Genomic DNA, 20,039 nt, shown 5'->3' with positions numbered 1-20,039 from the left:
GAGAGAGAGGGGGAATGAGGATTCGTACCCGTGTTCCCGGAGCCGGGCGAGGAGTTGTTCTCGTCGTTGTTGGAGGACGAGGAGAGGACGCCGCCGGACGTCTTCTCAGACTTGTCCACCGTACTGCTCAGCATCGACCTGCAGCCACGGGTGGGGGAGGGGGGAGAGAGAGAGAGGGAGAGGGAGAGACAGAGAGAGGTAAGGGGAGAGAGATCGGGTAGGAGAGGGAGAGAGAGAGAGAGATGACGAGAGAGAGGGAGAGATGACGAGAGAGAGAGAGAGAGATGACGAGAGAGAGAGAGAGAGATGACGAGAGAGAGAGAGAGAGATGACGAGAGAGAGAGAGAGAGAGAACGAAGGTGAGAGAACGAGAGAGAATGAGAGAGAGAGAGAGAGAGAGAGAGAGAGAGAGAGAGAGAGAGAGAGAGAACGAGAACGAGAACGAGAACGACAGAGACAGAAGACAGAGAGAGAGAGAGAGAGAGAGAGAGAGAGAGAGGGGGATGATGACGGAGACAGAGGATACAAAAGGAGAGACAGGGGTTATGAAACGGGAAAGTCACACAAGAGAATTCCGGAGGGTCTCAGAAAGCATAAACAGGAGATCAGGGGGAGATGAAGGATAGAGGTCAGAGCAGGATGACGGTGTGGAGATGACTCAAGACACACACCCAGACGTACCTTTGTGTGTGTGTACCTTTATTAACACAAGTTGTGTTACAATTTTAACAACAAATTGTCTTCTTTTTTTTTTTTTCTACACACACAAAGATACACTCCCGGGCGCAGCAGAAGATGAGGTAAATCATAGGTTCCCCACACGCACGCGCAATCACGCACCCATGCACCTCTCCCAGCCCCACAGATGCACTCTCTCCCCGGGACGCCAGCATTCCCAACCAGCCCGCTCCTTTCACACCGACACCCCTGATTGGTTAAGACCCGACAGCATAGGCACCCATCACCGGCCAATCGCAGCCCTGTTATTGGAAACCCCGTCTCCCAGCCACTCACAAACCAAGCACGGCCTTCGGATCAGTCTACTGATTGGGTAATCTGCTAGTGTTCTGATTGGACAGTCAGCAGGCGGTTTTTCATTTCGGGGGGGGAAGTGTAGGAAAAATGTGGGGATTTGTAGTTTTGTCGGGTTTTGGGGTTCTGGTTCCTCACCTGCTCCCCTCTTCCCGACCCTCTCCCTCATACGGACTCCTCGAGGAAAATCAACACAAGTTTAGTTGTTTTGAAGAAAAAAGAAAATGAAAAAATGTACGCATAATATAAGGGCTAATAAGGGGCGTAAACATCATCCAACCTACAACACATAGCGCCTCTTTAACGTCATACAACCGAGGGTACAGGCACGTGCCATAGCCCCCCCCCCCCCCCCCCCCCTACGTTTGAAACACCCAGCAAGGACCCCCACCATTCCACAACCATCCAACTCATTCCACCCCTCCGCCTCGGGAACCTCCATCGCTCAATCCCCCTTCCACCCTTCACCTGGGGACTACAACCCCCATGATGCTTTGCAGCTAATGACTGCTACTGGATGTGCTACCCGGCCTTGATGCGCGTAGCTTTCGGGCTGGGATTCTCTCTTCTGTCCAGGCCCTTATACTTATGTGGTTCACATTAAATGTGGAATAGAATGACCCTAAACATAATCTAGTTCTAGGAATACCGTGAAAATGGAATAGATGAGAATGGTTTGAAATCCCAATGTAATACAATTTAACGGACTGAATTGGAATATATTGGGTTTGGAATGGAATGGTTTGGAATGGAATGGTTTGGAATGGACTATAATGGTTTGGAATGGAATGGTATGGAATGGAATGGTTTGAGCCCCGACATCATAGATCTGAGACCACAGGACTGGGTGTTAATGATAATGACCTAGAACCTTCTGGAATTAGTAACACCCAGGCTACACAGAATGTTCCACTGAAAACAGACAACAGAACAACGCGCGCACACTCTGGGAAAACTGTCCTTGAAAAAAACTGAAAACACACATTACAAAACATGACGTCCACACGCGTACGCATTCATCCTCACGACGGCTTAGCGCCCCAAAATAAACAACAACAGCAGAGGGGAAAGCCGACGTAAGCGAGAGCGACCGCAATAGGAAAAAAAAACAAAAAACAGCTGACATGCGAACACAGCTGGTGGGAAACAAAAACAAAAAGACAAAAAGACAGCGCCTTCTCATGTTCATCCCGTGTCAAAAATCCCGAGTCAAAAACATAAACATCCATGAAATGATATTAAAAAAAAGAGGGTTAGTGAAAAAGAACAGGACAATGAGACGACAGGTGGACGAGCCGCTGCAAAAGAAAGGTACGGTTAGGGTCAACGTACAGGTCATGGAGGGGGCATGGAGGGGGGGGGGGCAGAGGGGGGGGCGTGGCAGGGTGAACACGCCCTCACACGGATTTTACGCAAATTCGCCGGGATGTTCGAAAGCAGAATGGCCGCCACAACATGGCTGCCGCGACTTGCAAGTAAGAAGCAAGCCCTCATTAGAGATCACCTATTAGCTCAGCCATTGAGATATCCACAACCTTGAACTATTATTGAATGTTATTATTAAATGATAAATGTCTAAAAATGCCAAGTTAGTCCAGCATCACGACCTTATTGGGATGTGTGTTGGGTCAGCCAGGTGAATGAGTCCAGCACCCCCCCCCCCCCCCCCCCCCCCCCGCCTTTTTTCAGAATGGACAAGCAGTCTCCCATTTAACTTAAAAATATTTCATATTGGTCCAATTAACCCTCTGCTATTTCTTCCCCACGCGTTAAGTCTGTCGTTGCGGTGGTGCAGTTGCGTGTTCCCACCACTAGGTGGACCCGTGGACCGTTATTTACGATGCAGAATACTGACCTACTTGCTGGATAGAACCGGCCCCACTCCCTCCGAGTGCGCACTTTACAAACGCAGGAGCCCGTGTGCATGTTTGTGTGTGTGGTCATTGACATTAACATTTAGGGCATTTATCAGCCTGCTTTTATTCAAAACCTCTCCTTCAAGACAAAAGTGCAACTAATATACATGCTTACTGGTTCTGCTCTATACGCAGGCTTAGCTCCGCCCCACATTCAAATCTATTGGGCACACCTGGTGACCGCAACTGGCTGATAAAGTTAGAATTTGTTTACAAGTGTGTGCCGTAAAGGTGTGCGTGTCCCTGGCATAAAGCCCTTTTCTTTCCAGTCAGCTCAGGACAAGGTCATCCAGTTGTGGTTGTTGCTGCCGTTAGACGGTGAGGAGGGAGGGAGGAGGGGGGAGGGGGGGAGGGAGGGAGGGATCCGGTGAAAGACAGGATGAACAGGATGGGAAAGGGAAGACGAGTGAGAGCGCAGCCTCCAGGAATTGTGCGGTGGGACAGACAGACAGACGGTGAGGCCCCGCCCCCCTGACTCCTCCTCCTCCTCCTCCTCCTCCACAAGAACCACCACCCCTCAAACCAGACTAACTGGGCAAGAACTCACGTCTCCCCCCCCCCCCCAAACCCCCACCCCCACCGGGGGCAACTTTTTAAATACACAAGTGCTTGTGAACACAAGCTCTGTTCGGGATAAAAATAAAGATGTATCACACACTCTCTCTCTCTCTCCCCCTCTCTCTGCAGTCACACTCATTAGCAGGGGGTGTGTGTGTGTGTGTGTGTGTGTGTATGTGTGTGTGTGTGTGTGTGTGTGTGTGTGTGTGTGTGTGTGGGGGACGACCATTCAGCTGTGATGGACGAGGCTATTCAGTTAAAGCTGTGAGCGTGGCCTCATGTAACGGTCCCTTTGTAGCGATGGAGCCACTTGTGACTCCCCATCGACCCACCAACCCACCACCACGCACCGGGATGGGCGCTGGGCCACGCAAGGACACCCCTGGTGGTCTCCTAGCAACTGCCGACAACAACAGCCGACGAGCGCGAGGAGTAAGGGGCTGCGGCGGCGGCGGTGGGGGGGAAACTAACTGAATCGACTAGGCCGTTTGGGCGGGTTCGAACCGGTTTCGGTTTGGTGGGAGCCGCAATGACGAAAGGCTGGTTCCTGGAGAGCATCGATTGACGCCGTCGGTGTGATAGGAGCACGGTACGTGTGCTGGGCTAGGCTATCGTTAGCTATAGTCCTCCGTCTATCCAAAATGGTGGACGTAAAGGCGGGAAAGCCGGCTTATGATCCACCCGACTCAACGCGTCCTCAGGGCGGACGGACAACTTCAGCCGCGACCAATAGTGTGCAAGCGGCGGGGAAGACCGTTAGGGGGATCAGTGATGGTTATGCCAGGGTGGTGGTGGTGGTGGTGGTGGTGGTGGTGGTGGTGGTGGTGGTGGTGGGGGTGGTGGGGACCATGGCCGTCCACATGGGTCCAGTTATGAATGGGATGGAGTAGAGTGTGTGTTGTGGGAGGCGGTCGTTATTAAAACCACAAAAGTAAACGCTGTGGTGGGGATACAGAACACAGCTAGTCTTAGAAGTACAATCTAGACGCTTATCACACACACACACACACACACACCTAGATGAACCCAGCAGGGTGGAGGATGGGAGATGGAGGAGGATCTGATGGAGGGATAGATGGAGAGGGAGAGAGCGAGACAGGGAGTGGGTGAGTGGGTGTTAATGTGCGTGTCATGGCTGATGGCATGAGTGGAAAGGAAGGTTAGTCATGAGGGAAGGGCACAGATAATAAAAAAAAGGCTGTATCACTCCATATCAAAGTATGAATATCAAATGAAAAACAACAAGTGTCCAACCACAGAATATAAAAAAAGGGATAGAATTAAGAGGCTCAAGCCACGAGGGAAGATCTCAAACAATAAGCTGCATGAAACACCAAAAAAAGGGAGGAAAATGCATGTATATAGATATAGATATATATATTGAATATATATGGGAGGGAGAGGACATATTTATATCTATATACATACACACATCGAGGGTTATAGTCAACATTGGGAAGTTGCCTACCTTCTTGGGAACCTGAACGAGAGATTTCTACAAAAACACAAGGGGATAAAGGAAGGAGAAAAGAAAAAGTCTGTGTAAACGTAAGCTTCAGTGACTCCGCTGTGAAAAGACAATCCTGCAGAATCAGCAGGAAAAAAAATGAGATGAAAAATGGAAGCGTTAATCTTTTTTTGAACATTGAACAAAAATAAAAAGCGTTTGAGTTGATGATGTTACAGAGTGAGTTACTGATGACTGGGTTACGTTTTTTTTACTGGTTTAAGCAAATTGTTAAGGAGGAACTACCGTCGTGGTCTGAAGGAGATGGCTCATCTTAACCCACTGGGCACATCAAAAAAACACCTTGCTAAGGAAAACCCCCGTAAACCCCCTGGCTACATGAGATGGAACATTCCATCAGCCACAAAGGGGCTGCTGGCCATACCATCTCGGGAAGAACAGGGTGGTACTGTGAAATGAAATAAGCACATATTGCAAAGAAAATAAAGTACACAAGCACGTTGTATAGAAACTGTTGCCCTGCCCGCAAGGTGCGCACACGCACACACACACACACACACACACACACACACCCCAAGAGCAAAACTAAAGAATGGAGGAATTAAATAGAATATCCAACAAGTTCAAGCATGCATATATGTATGTAGGCACTCACAGGATAGAAAAGTGTTGTGGGGATGCCATGTAATTTGCTTATCAAATACAACTGTGTGTGTGCACCAAGGTGTCCCCAACAGTGGTATTTATAGTTGAGAGAAAAGTGATATCTCCAGTGTAACCATGGATACTGTCACCACGGAGGTATCTTTGAGTGGGGGGGTCTGGAGATCGGCTTGTCTGAGCTTCCATCTTTTCCTCCACACACACACACACACACACACACACACACACACACACACACACAGTCTTACAAGTAAAAATCAAGACCCTTATCTCTGTTACAAACACACACACACACACACACCTAGTCTTAGAAGAACAATCTAGAAGCTTATCTCAGTTCCACACGCGCCCGCCGCCAGTCCGGCGCGGTGAGTCAGACGGGATGACGTCACCACGCCATACCTGATGTCCCCGGTGGACCGCGTGTGACGGTGTTTGACACGTGCACCTTGGTGTTTGTGTTCCTTTCCTTGTCCTGTGAGCACTAGTCACCGCCCGAAATATACACCCCCCCCCCCCCCCCCGCTATCCTTTTTTCTATTGCCTTGAAGCCCCACACACACACACACACACACACACACACACACACACACACACAGGCGGTCTTACTCCACTGCTCCAAGCCCTCCTTGTGGCCCTGAAAGCTTTTGAAGAGGCGGCTTCCATTTTAAAAATCGTCCAAGCGACTTAATAAAAAAACTAAACAAAAGAAAAGGCTCCATCTCTCACAGTCCCCTCCCCTAGTTAGTCATCCATCTTCAACGTGTTCTAGGGAACAAGGTTTCTCCCTCAAGCCGTCACGTCTAGGCTACGGTGTGGACAGAACGGTGCCGCCATACTGGCAAAAGAAACTCAAAACGCAGTGACGCTAAATGAACTCGTCGGATTGGACGGAACAGCATCAGGAATGACAAACGCTTCCTTCTGATTGGCTGGTGGTCCTGTCGCCTCTAGTCCCCATCAAACCCCACCCCCCCCGTTGAAAACGACCCAAAGCAAACGCAGGGCGGATACAGAAACCGAGAAAACAACAAAAACAACACGCCTACGCCCTTTGACCCCCCCGTGGCCCCTCCCCGCGCCCGCCTCACCTGCGTACGAACTTGGAGGTGAACTTGCTGAAGATGCCCGTGGCGCCGTGCGTGCGCCGCGCCTGGCTGTTGCCGTGCGACAGCGAGGGGGAGGCGGGGCCGCCGGGGTAGGCGGAGCCCTGCTGGTCGCGGGCGCCGCGCTGCTGCCCGGCGTGGAAGGTGCTGCGGATGCCCACGCCGCGCGAGAAGTTGGCGCGGTCGCCAGCGGCGCCCGTGCTGCCGCTGATGTTGTGGGCGGACGGGGAGGCGCCGGGGGGCCGCTGGGCCGGGACACTGTGGGGGGGGGGAGGAAGAGGAGGAGGAGGAGGAAGAGGAAGAGAGGCAGGAGGAGGAGGAGGAGAGGCAGGAGGAGGAGGAGGAGAGGCAGGCGGAGGAGAGGCAGGAGGAGGTGGAGGAGGAGGAGGAGGAGGAGAGGAGGAGAGGCAGGAGGAGGAGGAGGAGGAGGAGGAAGAGGAGGAGGGAGAGAAGGGAGTAGGAAAAGGAAGGGGAGGAGGAGGAAGACCAAGGGGAAGAGGAGGAGGAGGAGGAGGAAGACCAAGGGGGTGGAGAAAGACAAAGAGAGGGGAGGAGGAGGTGGAGAACAGGGTGAGGTAAGAAGAAAAGAGAGGTTGGGGCGAGGAAGGAGAGAGTGAGGGAATAGAGGTTTGGGGGGGGGGGTGAGGAGGAGAGGAAGAACAGGAAATAAGAGAGAAGAAAAAGAGAGGGAGGGAGAAAAATAAATAACCGTCATCGGAAAGTTGTACGACCAGAAGCAGAGCGATGAGAAGACGAGATGTGACGAAGAGGAGAGGTGAGAAGAGGACAATGAGTGGGCGTGGGGGCCGAGGGAGGAAGAGGAGGAGGCAACCGTGGCGAAGGCACAGAGAGAGAAGTGGGAAGAGGAGAAGGAATTTGGAAAAATACAAAAAGTGAGAAAGGTTGGGGGGGAGGAGAGGCAGAACATCTCAGTTAACATCTATATTTAAAACAATTCATTTCTGTTGCAAAAGGCATCCATTAGGAGCTTACCGTGTGACCCGCAAACAACACTGGTGGGTTATTAAGACGCAGACGCAGACACGCGTCATCGCAGCCGAGCAAGGCACCATTAACCACTTTGATAATTCTTGACGTTTGCATTGGAAGAGGTGTGCGCGTGAGTTTGGTTGTGCACATGCTTGTGTTCGGCAACGCTTGCCATGCAAACCGCAAAAAAAAAAGGCTTGATACAATACAATACACACAGGCAGGCCAACAATGCATGGACAGGAGCCCAGAGAGTGGCGCGACACAAACTCATCCAACCAGAAACACACCACACAGAACCGAACAAGGAACCGTCCCTCACACCCCTCCGACCAACACCACGGACATCGAGGAACCGTTGGACGACAGCTCGCCCGACAACAAAGAACCAACATGGACCCAGATACAAAAAAAAAAAAAAGATTTCTTCATCTGCACTCGATTGGGATGGGGATTGAATTCAATTAATCAATCAATAAATGAATGTGAAGATCGGGATTCTTTCCTTCCGCACTGTTTGTATTAATATTTGTATCACCAGGTGGTCTCAAATCATTTCTTTTTGCAAAGAAAAATAAATGGCACAAACGTTCAGTTATCTGGATGGAAACACCGGTACCGGCCAACAGAGTGCGCTGCAGTGCATTCACCTAGGACCATTTGCCTCAACAATGTTAGCTTTCCTGACCAATGAGGAACCTTCTCAGTGTTCAAACGCTGTGCACGCAGTGCTCCCTATAAAAATAATAGTAAATCACAGAAAATAAAAAACATCTTTGGAGATGACGAAGGAATACGACACAGTTAGGTAGAAACGGTCAGAGGAACTTTATGACGGTCGGCTTGCGTCGCCGTTTGATGGACTTTGATTTGGTGGTTTGTAAGGAACTTGGGGTTGTGATAAGGTGGCTGAAAGTGAGCAGAGTCCCCCTTCCAAACCACAACTCACGGCTCTCACACGTGAGGCAGCAACCGAGGTGGACAGGAAACAGGATGTGGGCTAGATATATACATATATCAAAATAAGGGTAATACAGTGTCTGCTTTTAAACGCGATTTCAGGAGAACCATACAACTCAATACACACCGTTCGGCAAAGCACCTCACATGAAAATGTTTCGTGAAGGTTCAGCTCAGCAGTCCAGGCAGAGACCTCCCGAGATGTCCGGTTGAATACTTAAAACGCTTTAAACGTATTAAAGCAGGTCGATATGCATTATGCTGCATGCAGCTTATGACCTCAGGGGGACTTGAAGCACTTGCATCAGATACACTTTTGATCGAGTTGCATTTTTTAAAATTATTTATTTATGCATTTATTTATTATTTGCATTTATTATCCTTTCATTTGGAAAAGGTGACCTGCGATACCCTTGGGTTTCCTGGTTGTTCTGGGGGGGGATTTACCCTCCTCAAGGAGCGACGAAAGCTAATGCCTAACCAGGGCATAAAACCTTTAAAGGACTTCCTGTTCCGCGGCCGGCTCCTAATACGGTCACGTTCTCACGGCCGCTGGCCGAACTCAAGACGCAAAAGCAGGAAATCAAATCCTGTGACCAAAAAATAGACAAACAAATGCCAACCAGTTTGTCCCGTATTCTTAGCCTCGTGTTTATTTTTTTTTCTTCCTTAACCGCTGCGGTCTCCACGGCAACGGTCGCTTTTGAAACGCCAGCCGGGTCACACGAGGCACGTCCCCGTGACCACAGAGGGGATTCAGGCAGACAACAGGGCCGCCGTTGAGGGCTGGGCCGTGATTGAACGTCGCTGCTGTCCCCTCCTTGACTCACACTGTATACTTATAGAATGGAGATACGGGCTTAAGGAGATAACGAGCTTTGTGTGGTGAATGTGAGTCAGAGCGAAAGAAAGAAAGAAATCGTTTTTTAGTCTGTTTTGAGGTATGAGTGAATCACACTTTACCTCAGCTTAAACCCATGACCCTGAGGTGACCGTGTAAGCTGACCTGGAAGGGCGTGGCATCACACCGTTCGGGTTAACGGTTCGATCGCCCTGGGTGGTTCCCCCCTGCTGGGTGTAGGCTCATTTAGCTCTATGGGATAGGACATTGATCCTTGGCTGACCGGCTTCTTCTGAAAGGTTCTAACCTCGCTGTGGGACATCCGGGAACGTTGACGAGTTCCCATCACGTGGCCGGGCCGTTAGAAGCACTGGGATTGTGTCTGTGCCTACGACATCGTGAGAGTGCTGATGGACCAACAGTTTCCCCACGCTGGGGTACTTTACCTGTGTGTGTGATTATGTCAGTGTTGTGGGGGATTTCCCCCCTGGTTTCTGAACGTCTGTGTGAGAGACTTGCCTGGCCTTAGGTGCATGCATGTGTGTGTGTGAAAGACTTGCCTGTGCCAGTGGTGCCTGCTTGCGTTCGTGCGCGCGCGTGCGTGCGTGCGTGTATATGTGTGTGTGTGTGAATGTGTGTGTGAATGTGTGTGTGTGTGTGTGTGTGTGATTGTGTGTGTGTGTGTGTGTGTGTGTGTGTGTGTGTGTGTGTGTGTGTGTGTGTGTGTGTGTGTGTGTGTGTGTGTGTGTGTGTGTGTGTGTGTGTGTGTGTGTGTGTGTGTGTGTGTGTGTGTGTGTGTGTGTGTGTGTGTGTGTGTGTGTGAGACTTGCCTGGCCCTGGGTGCGTGCAGGTGTGTGCGTGCGTGCGTGTGTGAGAGAGACTTGCCTGGCCCTGGGTGCGTGCACGTCAGAGGGACATGGATGGTTGGAGGAGGAGAGGGACTTGTGGTGGCGGGAGCGCGAGGAGGAAGAGGAGGAGGAGAGAACGGCAGCAGCGGAGGCAGTGGATGCACGGGAGCCCGGAGTGTTTAGGCTGGGGTGGATGGAGGAGAGGGCGGAGGGTGGAGGGTGGAGGTTGGAGGTCAGGGTGGAGGTCAGGAGGAGGTCAGAGGTCAGGGTGGAGGTCAGGTAGATGGAGGTCAGGGTGGAAGGAGGTCAGGTTGGAGGATGTCAGGGTGATGGAGGAGAGGATGGAAGGAGAAGAGGGAGCCACACCCGCCCCGGGACACACACACACACACACACACACACACACAGATGGACACAACATCAAATAGAAGGCATACACATACAGAAACACATAGATGAGCAGACAGACAAATATAAACAAGATAGAGAGACAGAGATAGAGACAGAGACAGAGACAGAGACAGAGAGAGAGAGGAGACAGAGACAGAGACAGACAGAGACAGAGACAGAGACAGAGAGAGACAGAGAGAGACAGAGAGAGACAGAGAGAGAGGGACAGAGACAGAGAGAGACAGAGACAGAGAGAGACAGAGAGAGACAGAGAGAGAGGGACAGAGACAGAGAGAGACAGAGACAGAGAGAGACAGAGACAGAGACAGAGACAGACAGAGACAGAGAGACAGAGACAGAGACATAGACAGAGAGAGACACACAGACAGGGAGGGACGTAAACAAACCAACGTTGACGGACACCCGCGGGGCAGGGTTGTGTACAAGTGGGCCGGGGGGTGGGGGGTTGAGGGGGGGGGGGGGGGGGATGGAGCACGGTTAGATACAGCACTCAAACACAAACACATTAATGGCCGTGGATGGAGAGGGGAGGGAGGGAGGGAGGGGGGGAGGGGGGGAGGGAGAAGAGAGACGAACACAAAGAGAAAGGAGAGCGTGGAGATCAAAGTCTATAAAAAAAAAAAGAACAGTGCCAGGGATAGGAGGGGGGTGAGTCTGAGTTCATGTGGCGGTGGACGCCAAAGGCTGCGCCCTCCCCCCCCCCCCCCCCCCCCCCCGCCACGGCTGGTCCTAATGGGCCGACCTGACTGACTCAGACCTCCGCTTGTTTTCCCTGCGTTGTACGAGACGGAGCGTCCCCAGTGTGGGTCTCCTCTGAGAGCTCCCCCTGGTGGGGAACGTTTTAATAGGACTTCAGCCATCGCGGTTTGACCCCCAGACGACGGCCAGCGCTCTGCTCCTAGAGACAGAGGGCTAACGGGGTGTTTGCGTTGTGAGGGAGGGGCGTCGGTGTGTATGTGCCAATGGGGGAGGGAGGGGGGGGGGGGGGGGGGGGGGGGCACTACTCCAGCTTCTACTTGGCTTCAAGCGTTGCCACGGTAGCCAAATGCTACCGGGAGGGGGTCTCTTAAAACGAGTGAGAGCAAGAGGGAGAAAGAGAGAGCTAGGGAGGGAACCAGAGAGAAAGAGAAAAAATAAAGAAAGAGAGAGCTAGAGAGGAGCTTTTGACTGTTGGCTGGAGCAAGGGAGCGGCGCCACCGGGAGACGTTACGGAAACCAACACCTGTGTCGTCACAAACACCCCCAGCCAATCAGCTGTTGCACATCGGGGTTCCTAATCCCTTCTTCCCCTGCAACCTTTTCCTCGGACAACCTTGAGCTCTAGTGGGCCGTTGTGCAGCCGGGAGGAGGAAGCGTTTGGTGAACTCTCCCTGAACCCGGCCACTCGCCATGCCTCTTCCTATAGCGCTGTCGGGGCAACGCGCGCCACAACGGGAACCTCACTACGAAGACCGAGAGAGAGAGAGACAAAGAGCGAGAAACCAGAGATTCGAAACAAACAGAAGAGGGAGAAAGCGAGAGTGAGAGAAGCATGTGGTAGCTTAGTCATCACAGGGAGCGACGGGGCAGAGTGGTACCACAAAGGGCTGGAAATAGAGAGAGAGAGAGAAGATAAACACGCATCGATCAAGCACGGCCAGTGATGGAAAAGAAGTGGCTCGGGTTCTAGTCGCTGGTGTTTACGATAAAGCTTATTATCCTGTGTGTGTGTGTGTGTGTGTGTGTGTGTGTGTGTGTGTGTGTGTGTGTGTGTGTGCGCAACTCATGTATATGGGGGATGCAAATTCCTTGTGTCATATTGAGTGGGGTGTGCTCTAGTGTGTGTGTGTGTGTGTGTGTGTGTGTAATCCTATTATTGTTATTAGTACACGGCTGGGGACCATGTAGCCTCGACCGAGTTAATATTCCATCACAAGTCCAACTAATCGCCTTAAAGAGGGGAAAAAAAAAAACGAAAGAAAAGCGAAAGGAAATTCTCGAGAAGAAAGTCTCAGAAAAAGAGAGAAAATACACAAAGAAAAAAATCATAAATAAATAAAAGTAAAGAAGGGGGGGGAGGAGGGGGAGGAGGGGGAGGGGGGGTGAGGATGAGGTACGACAACAACACCAGCACAACCTTCAAAAGCATTAATGATGAGCAACAACAACAACAACATCCGCTCAAAAACGCCACGAGCAGCGGCAGTAGCAGCAGGAGCGAGGCGCTAAGCTAGGCACGCTAGGCTACTAGCTAGGTTAGCCCACAGCTGACCCCACCCGCACCACGCCACAGAGACCCCGTCGTGCCCTGGAAGCACTAAGCACTAAACAAAAAAGGACTTGGCGGCGAAAAGCCGTCTCCTAGATAACCAAGCAGACGCTAGAGTGAAACCGGGGAAACAGCACCCCCTCTGGTGAAACACGGTCTAGTGCAACTGTCGTTTCTGATCGGCTCAAAAGTGGGACCGTGCGACGTCACTCCCCCTACCGAGGTAGGAGCGTGACGTGGGACCCGGAATCTCTCCGCGATTTTGGCCAATCAGAAAAGAGCAGTCTGTCCAGGTAACGTTTGTTATGTGCGTTTCCTCCGGCTTCATTTAGGCATCGTTTGCAAGGTTTTCGGGGAACGTAGGTAAAACTTTGCTACACACTGGATTCACTTTAACATTATACTTTTGGCTTAAAGATTGAGGGACTGAGTTGATGATAAAGGTAGCTGCGCCCGGGAACGACAGGGTCACTCATAAACAATATAGAATACGTGAAAGATAAGCATAGCATTAATGATTGATGACACACGAGTTAAACACACACATTAGAATCAAACATCAGAAACACAATGAGTTTGGCAGCATGGTTAACAATGAACTTGGACTGCTGGGCAGGGGGTGGGGGGGGGGTTGATCCGTATGATGGGGCATGGTGGGCTGGAACTTGGAGATGTGCGGGTGTGTGCACGTGCGTGCACGTGTGGGTGTGAAGGACTTTCATTGTTTTTAGGGGTGACACACTCTTACCTGTCTTATTAGTGACTCAAAAGGAAACTGTACATCATCATCATCATCATCATCATTACCGGAGCGAGTAGACCGACCGAGTGGGTGGGTGTGTGTGTTTGTGTCTGGGCATGTGCGCGCGGGTGTGTGAGAGTGTGTGTGTGAGAAAGGTCAGTTTGAGCATGCGTGAAGGAGAGTAAAGAACAGTAACTGGAGAAGAGAAAAAAGCTCAAAGGGTGAACGTTTTCCAGCATGCAAGACGCAGCGGACATTTTCTTTATCTTGAACTCGCAAAAAGAAAAAATACTAATTTGCCTTAAAATCCAGAAATCGAGTGCCAGAATAGACCGTGCATCTGTGGCCTCATAGTCAACATCGTGGTGTCAGCATCCATCTCTGGGTCTGTAAGAGCTGCAGTGGGAGACGGCAGCCTGTTTACAAAGCCCATATCTGGTCCTTCCCCCCCCCGCGTTTACAAGCTAGCCAACTGTTGTGTTTACAACCCAGAGCCCCGGAAACATGAGCTCAACAAACAACGCGCGGTCGAAGCCATACAACAAGCAGGACCTGCTCTCTAGATGGGAGCAGGGGTGTGGCTCAAAGGTTTGGTCGTGGGATGCGACACAATAAGAACATAATCACCGGCGCTTAACCTTCACGGCCGGGAACGCGGTCCAACCCGCGTGTTAGGAAGATTAGCGCGAGAGACCGAAACCAACGCCGTCAGGGAAAGAGAATAGCAAGCACAGTGAGGGGAGGAAGAGGACGGGAAGAGCATCAGCATGTCGCAACCTGTAGGAGTAGGCTGGTCTGGCGGGTGTGTGCGTGAGTGTGGGAGTGCGTGTGTGTGTAAGTCTGCATTGTTACAGACCGCCGCTGACTGTGGCCTCCTCCCCCCCCCAGGGCCACAGGTTCAATTCCCAGGGAGAGCTCACTAACGCCCCAACGGGTAGTGGGACCGGTTCATTCACAAAAACAGCGCAGGCGGGCGGGGTGTGTGTGTGTGTGTGTGTGTGTGTGTGTGTGTGTGTGTGTGTGTGTGTGTGTGTGTGTGTGTGTGTGTGTGTGTGTGTGTGTGTGTGTGTGTGTGTGTGTGTGTGTGTGTGTACCTGTCCTTGCCGTTCTGGATGCCCTGGCCCAGTGTGGCTCTCTCCGCGAGGGGCGAGTTCCTACTGCGGCCCGTACCCGTGGACAAGATGCTATTCTGTAGAGGTAGAGGGGGGGGGGGAGAGAGAGGGAGAGGATGGTTGGGATTGATGAAGCAAAGGCTGTCCAGGAATTCTCCTTTGAACAGGAAACCAACTGCCACCCGGGGCGTTTCGGCCCGTTTGCTTTCTTCTCTGCGGAAAATTATAGATTACTTCATTCCAAGTTGGCGCACCACACCAGAAAACGGCAATGAATAATGGTGTCCATGTCTTCGACTGGATATGTCTATACATGCTATTCATTAACAGGCAGAGGGGTGCATGTACCCTGTGTGTGTATTTCTAGTTCTGCGGCACTTGTGCGCGTTTGGGTGTTTTTGTGCGCCTGTGTGAGAATGTGCGTCTCAATATTCATGAATGTGCGCGTGTGCAGCTGTGTGTGTTCTGAGAAGGTGTGATCACGCCGACAGAAGGCACGTGAACCACAATGGGAAGCGGTCTGTTCCCCCTGCAACCGCTCACGTGTGTGTGTTGTCATGTTTGTGTGTGTGTGTGCGTGTGTGTTCATGCATGCAATGATCCATGATGGAGCCATTGTCGTCTCAATCACTGCAAGCCGGCCCAGACACACCCACCAAGTTGTGATGTCAAAGCAGGCAGCAGGGCGGCTGTTTCTCACGGTACGGTGCAGGAGTATAAGTAATAATATAATAATAATTCCTTGCATGCATATCGTGCTTTTCTTCACATCCAAAGTGCTTAACAGTGTGTGTGTCTGTGTGTGTGTGTGCGTGTGTGCCCGTTTGGGCATACGCGTGTAGACGTGCATATCCTAAGCATTCATGTATGCGTGTTGTTGATATGACTCATATCAAGTAGAAGTAGTATGACATGTCTCTATGCAAAGTTCCCCGTGGTTAACGCCAACGTAAATAACATAATGCAAAGAAAAGGCACTTCCTGATTGGTAGCCAATCAGCTGCGGTTGCTTAGCTCCTGGCACACATTGCTGAAGGCTGCAACCGGCTTAATTTACAAACACCAACTCCCCCCCCCCCCCCCCCCCCTCCCCCCCAGTGTGGGACTTGGACTCACGGTGGAGGGCGTGGCGCTCTTCTTGCGGTCGGTGGGCGGCAGGGGACTGGCCGGCACCTTATTGGTGGAGCTTCCCGACGACGACTTCCTGCCGGCCTCGTCGGTGGTCCCGCTGCGGTTCTCCCCCTGCGTGCCAGCCCGCTTGTAGGAGGTACCTGGGGAGACGGGAGGGGGGGGGGGGGGGGTATAGAGAGGGGAGGGGGGGGGGGGGGTATAGAGAGGGGAGGGGGGAGGGAGGCAGGGAGAGAGGGAGGGAGGGGTGGAGGGATGGAGGGAGGGAGGGAGGAAGGGAGGGAGGGAGGGAGTGGAGTGGTTGAGAGAGTGAAGGGAGGGAGGGAGGGAGGGAGGGAGGGAGGGAGAGAGGGAGGGAGGGAGGGATTGAAGGAAAAGAGAAAATAAAAAAGACGGACGTCAGGCGAGGCATTGGTTTAGTTCCACCCTGTTCAGAGTCCCCAGACCTCTATCAACCCTGACCTTCGTCCCCAAGTCCTCCTCCCTTCAGGACCCCCTTCCCTCTGCTCCTCTTGCCCTCACAACAACCAAACCCCGCCCACCACGAAGCCCCGCCCCTTCCTTCATCATGACCCCGCCCCCGCTCACCCTGGTCCGTGGCTCTGCGGGGTTTTTGGTTTGATGACACGCTGCGCTGTACCTGGGAGAGAGAACGGGGGAGAGTAAGAGAGAGAGAGAGAGAGAGAGGCCAAGATAGAGAGAGAGGTCAACACATGGCTCATTCACCCGTGTACATTTGAAGGGGAAAGTTTACACACGCACACACACACGCACGCGCACGCCCCTCAAAATGGCCGTCGTGTTAACGTCCGTGAGAGAAAAGGTTTTTTTTGCGTTGCACACATGGGACCATGTGCATCACTCACAAACACCACACGTACTCAACCGTCGCTCATGTCCGTTACATAATCATTCCAATTATTAGAACACGAGTCAATAATTATGAGTGACTAGTCAAAAAACTGTTAAGTACGGGGGCCTACTGCGGTCCGCCTGAACCGCCGTCGCCACGGGAACGCTGTTTGGGTCACTCTAGCAAAAGGAGTTCCCCTTGGATGGTTAAGGAGGAAGAAGCAGTGGGTGTGTGCGGGTGTGTGTGTGTGTGTGTGTGTGTGAGAGTGAGTGAGGGAGTGAGTGTTGTGTGGGGAGTCTACTCGCTGTACCTTATGGGGCGGGGAGGGTGCGTTTATGTTGCTTACATCACTTCCTGGGCGGGGCTTGATTAAACCGTCGTCCAGCTGAGAGAGAGAAATTGGGAAATTAGCAACAGCCCTTCACAGTGTGTGTGTGTGTGTGTGTCTGTGTTTGCAGAAGTACATAAATGAGGACATGAGCAATGTGTGAAGAACAGCGACAGACTGGTGCGGAGGCAAGCTCTGTGTGTGTGTGTGTGTGTGTGTGTGTGTGTGTGTGTGTGTGTGTGTGTGTGTGTGTGTGTGTGTGTGTGTGTGTGTGTGTGTGTGTGTGTGTGTGTGTGTGTGTGTGTGTGTGTGTGTGTGTGTGTGTGTGTGTGTGTGCAACCGCACAATATTTCCACACCGCGGTATTGGGATAACCTCGCTATGAATCCACACACAACACACGCGTTACTCTAACAGATATATTGTAAACGGCTTTTCTTCACTTTAAAAGACAACCAAAATATTAACCATTCATCATGAATATAGATAAAATCTATCAGGGAACGTATTCAATATTACCCAGCTTGAGGTATCGTACATTCATCACTGTTCTGTATGCATAATTAACCCTAAATCCAATCGAAGACGTGTGTGTCTAAGGACATGTATGTGCGTTATTGAGTCGATGTCTGCGTGTGTGTGTGAGTGCGTGCTTGCGTACCTCAGAGTTCCTATAGTCCAGCAGCAGGTACGTCGCCATCACGTCGTTGTACTTCTGATTCACCAGCGAATCCTTGATCTCTTCCTCCGAGAAGCCCATCTGAACCATCAAGTCTATACACACACACACACGGACACACACCGCACACACACACAGAAGTGGACGCGCACGCACACACAAGTGGACGCACGGACGGACAAACACACACGCAAACACACACAGGCAGACACAAGTGGACGCGCACGCACACACAAGTGGACGCACGGACAGACAGAGGGGGACGTGTTAGAGCGGGTGAAGGTTCGCTGGGAGGGGTAAATGTGCAGTGTGTTAGCGGTGCAGAGGGGGGTCCGACAGAGAGGACAAAAAAACGGTACAACGGGTTGTGTGTGTTCCTTACTGTGTTTACGGCCGCTGCCTGCAAATTGAGAATATACGGTGGTAAGTGGCAGGGTTAAATGAGACACGTTGAAGCAAAAAGCGGTCCAAGAGTCTATGCTGAACGCTGACAATCCACACGTTTCAGATGCCTCTGATCGCTAAACTTGTACAACAAACGGAGGTTTAAAAAAAGACTTCTGTTCCATCACTTCAAAGACTGTCCCCACAACAAAACTTTCTCAGCCTGGTGTGTCTGTGTGTGTGTGTGCGTGTGTGCGCGTTTGAGTGAGTGTGTGTGTGACTGAGTGAGAGTGTGTGCGTGTGGAGTGAGTGGGTTTATGTGCGTGTGTGAGTGAGTGAAAGTGTGTGCGTGTAAGTATGGAGTGAGTGGGTGGGTGTACGTGTGTGAGTGAGTGAGAGTGTGTGTGTCTGTTTGTGTGTCAGGGCAGGAAGAGGACCCCGAGTGGCGATCAGCATATCACGTCTCAGCGCGGTAATTAGCACGCGGTAATTAGCGGTAAGCGGTGCCAAGACCGCCGGCTAGTTGGCCGGCTCGTTTCCACGGAGACATATGGAACCTGGCTAGCATGTCGCACTGGCCCTCGCTAACACGCCGGGACCTCTTTGAATTGTTCTGATTTAGCTTCAAATTAATAAATAATAGAAATTGAATGTGTTGGGGTGGAGCCTGTTTATTGAGCAGTTTATCTATGGGGTGTGTGTGTGTGTGTGTGTGTGTGTGTGTGTGTGTGTGTGTGTGTGTGTGTGTGTGTGTGTGTGTGTGTGTGTGTGAGCTTGTGCGTGCGTGCGTGCGTGTGCACCTGTGTGTGCTTTGTGCGCGTGTGCTTGTGTGTTGCTTGTATACCTATGCGTGTGTGTGTACCTGTCCTCTTAGGGTCCTTGTAGTCTGGCTGGGGCTCAATGTAGGGCTTGAGCTCCTCCTCCTCGTGGCCCACGTTCATCCACCGGTCTCTCATGATCTGCTGCTGGCAGGAGCGGGAGGAGGAGGGGGGGGGCAGGGGGAGGAGGGGGGGGGGGGGGGAGGGGCAGGGGGAGGAGGGGGGGAGGAGAGGAGGAGGAGGGGGAGGGGGAGGAGGAAGAGGAGGAGGGGTTGTGGAGACAAAGGGGGAGGAGGAGGGGAGATGGAGGAGGGGGAACAAAGTGGGGAACAGAGAACGTTAGAGAAGAAAGTTAAGCCCAAGCATGGGTGATGAAATGAACATCAAGGTAAGCTGTGAAATAGTTGAAAACTGCGTGTGTGTGTGTGAGTGCATATGGTTCTGTGTGTGTGTGTGTGTGTGTGTCTGTACGTATGTGTGTGTGTGAGTGCATGTGTGTGTGTGAGTGCATGTGTGTGTGGTTCTGTATGTGTGGTTCTGTGCGTGTGGTTCTGTGCGTGTAGCTCAGTGTGTGCGTACCTCCAGGCTTCCTCTCTTGGAGGGGTTGAGGATGAGGAACTTCTTCAGCAAGTTCTCGCAGTCGGTCGACATATAAAACGGGATCCTGTACTTCCCACGCAACACACGCTCCCGCAGCTCCTGCAGAAACACACACACACACACACACAGTCAACACGTGCAGCATAAACCAGCACATAAGCAACCACCTAAATACTCTATGATTTATTGCTCGTTGCAGTTATCTGGATCGTTCTCTGAAGCACTATGGCGCTGCTAATGATGTACAAAAGAAGATGCAATGTGAAGTCTGGTTGTTGTATAATGATTATTATGACTGTGAAACTATTCTGGACGTTTTCTTGCAAAGTTTGGCAGCTTGCTACAAAACTGGCA

At 51.7% G+C, this 20,039-nt stretch overlaps 1 protein-coding gene across 8 annotated transcripts in view; it reads right to left on the bottom strand.

Annotated features, from left to right (window-relative positions):
- mark2b (MAP/microtubule affinity-regulating kinase 2b) overlaps positions 1-20,039 on the bottom strand; it is a 47,315-nt gene that overhangs the window by 3,167 nt on the left and 24,109 nt on the right. Inside the window, exons 9-21 of one of the 8 annotated variants that reach the window (XM_030338064.1) lie at positions 19,665-19,784; positions 19,112-19,229; positions 18,266-18,283; positions 17,866-17,978; positions 17,187-17,261; positions 16,612-16,663; positions 16,012-16,166; positions 14,878-14,972; positions 10,420-10,566; positions 6,729-7,001; positions 4,975-5,001; positions 1,171-1,206; positions 29-138 (exon numbers count right to left, since the gene is read on the bottom strand). In XM_030338064.1, coding sequence (XP_030193924.1) covers positions 29-138; positions 1,171-1,206; positions 4,975-5,001; positions 6,729-7,001; positions 10,420-10,566; positions 14,878-14,972; positions 16,012-16,166; positions 16,612-16,663; positions 17,187-17,261; positions 17,866-17,978; positions 18,266-18,283; positions 19,112-19,229; positions 19,665-19,784 — 1,339 coding nt within the window. The remainder of the gene's footprint in view (positions 1-28; positions 139-1,170; positions 1,207-4,974; positions 5,002-6,728; positions 7,002-10,419; positions 10,567-14,877; positions 14,973-16,011; positions 16,167-16,611; positions 16,664-17,186; positions 17,262-17,865; positions 17,979-18,265; positions 18,284-19,111; positions 19,230-19,664; positions 19,785-20,039) is intronic. The other 7 variants (XM_030338068.1, XM_030338065.1, XM_030338070.1 and 4 more) reach the window with 7 other exon arrangements.

Source organism: Gadus morhua, chromosome 17, assembly GCF_902167405.1.
Source record: "Gadus morhua chromosome 17, gadMor3.0, whole genome shotgun sequence".
NCBI lineage: Eukaryota > Metazoa > Chordata > Actinopteri > Gadiformes > Gadidae > Gadus > Gadus morhua.
This window is presented reverse-complemented; position numbering and strand designations above follow the sequence as displayed.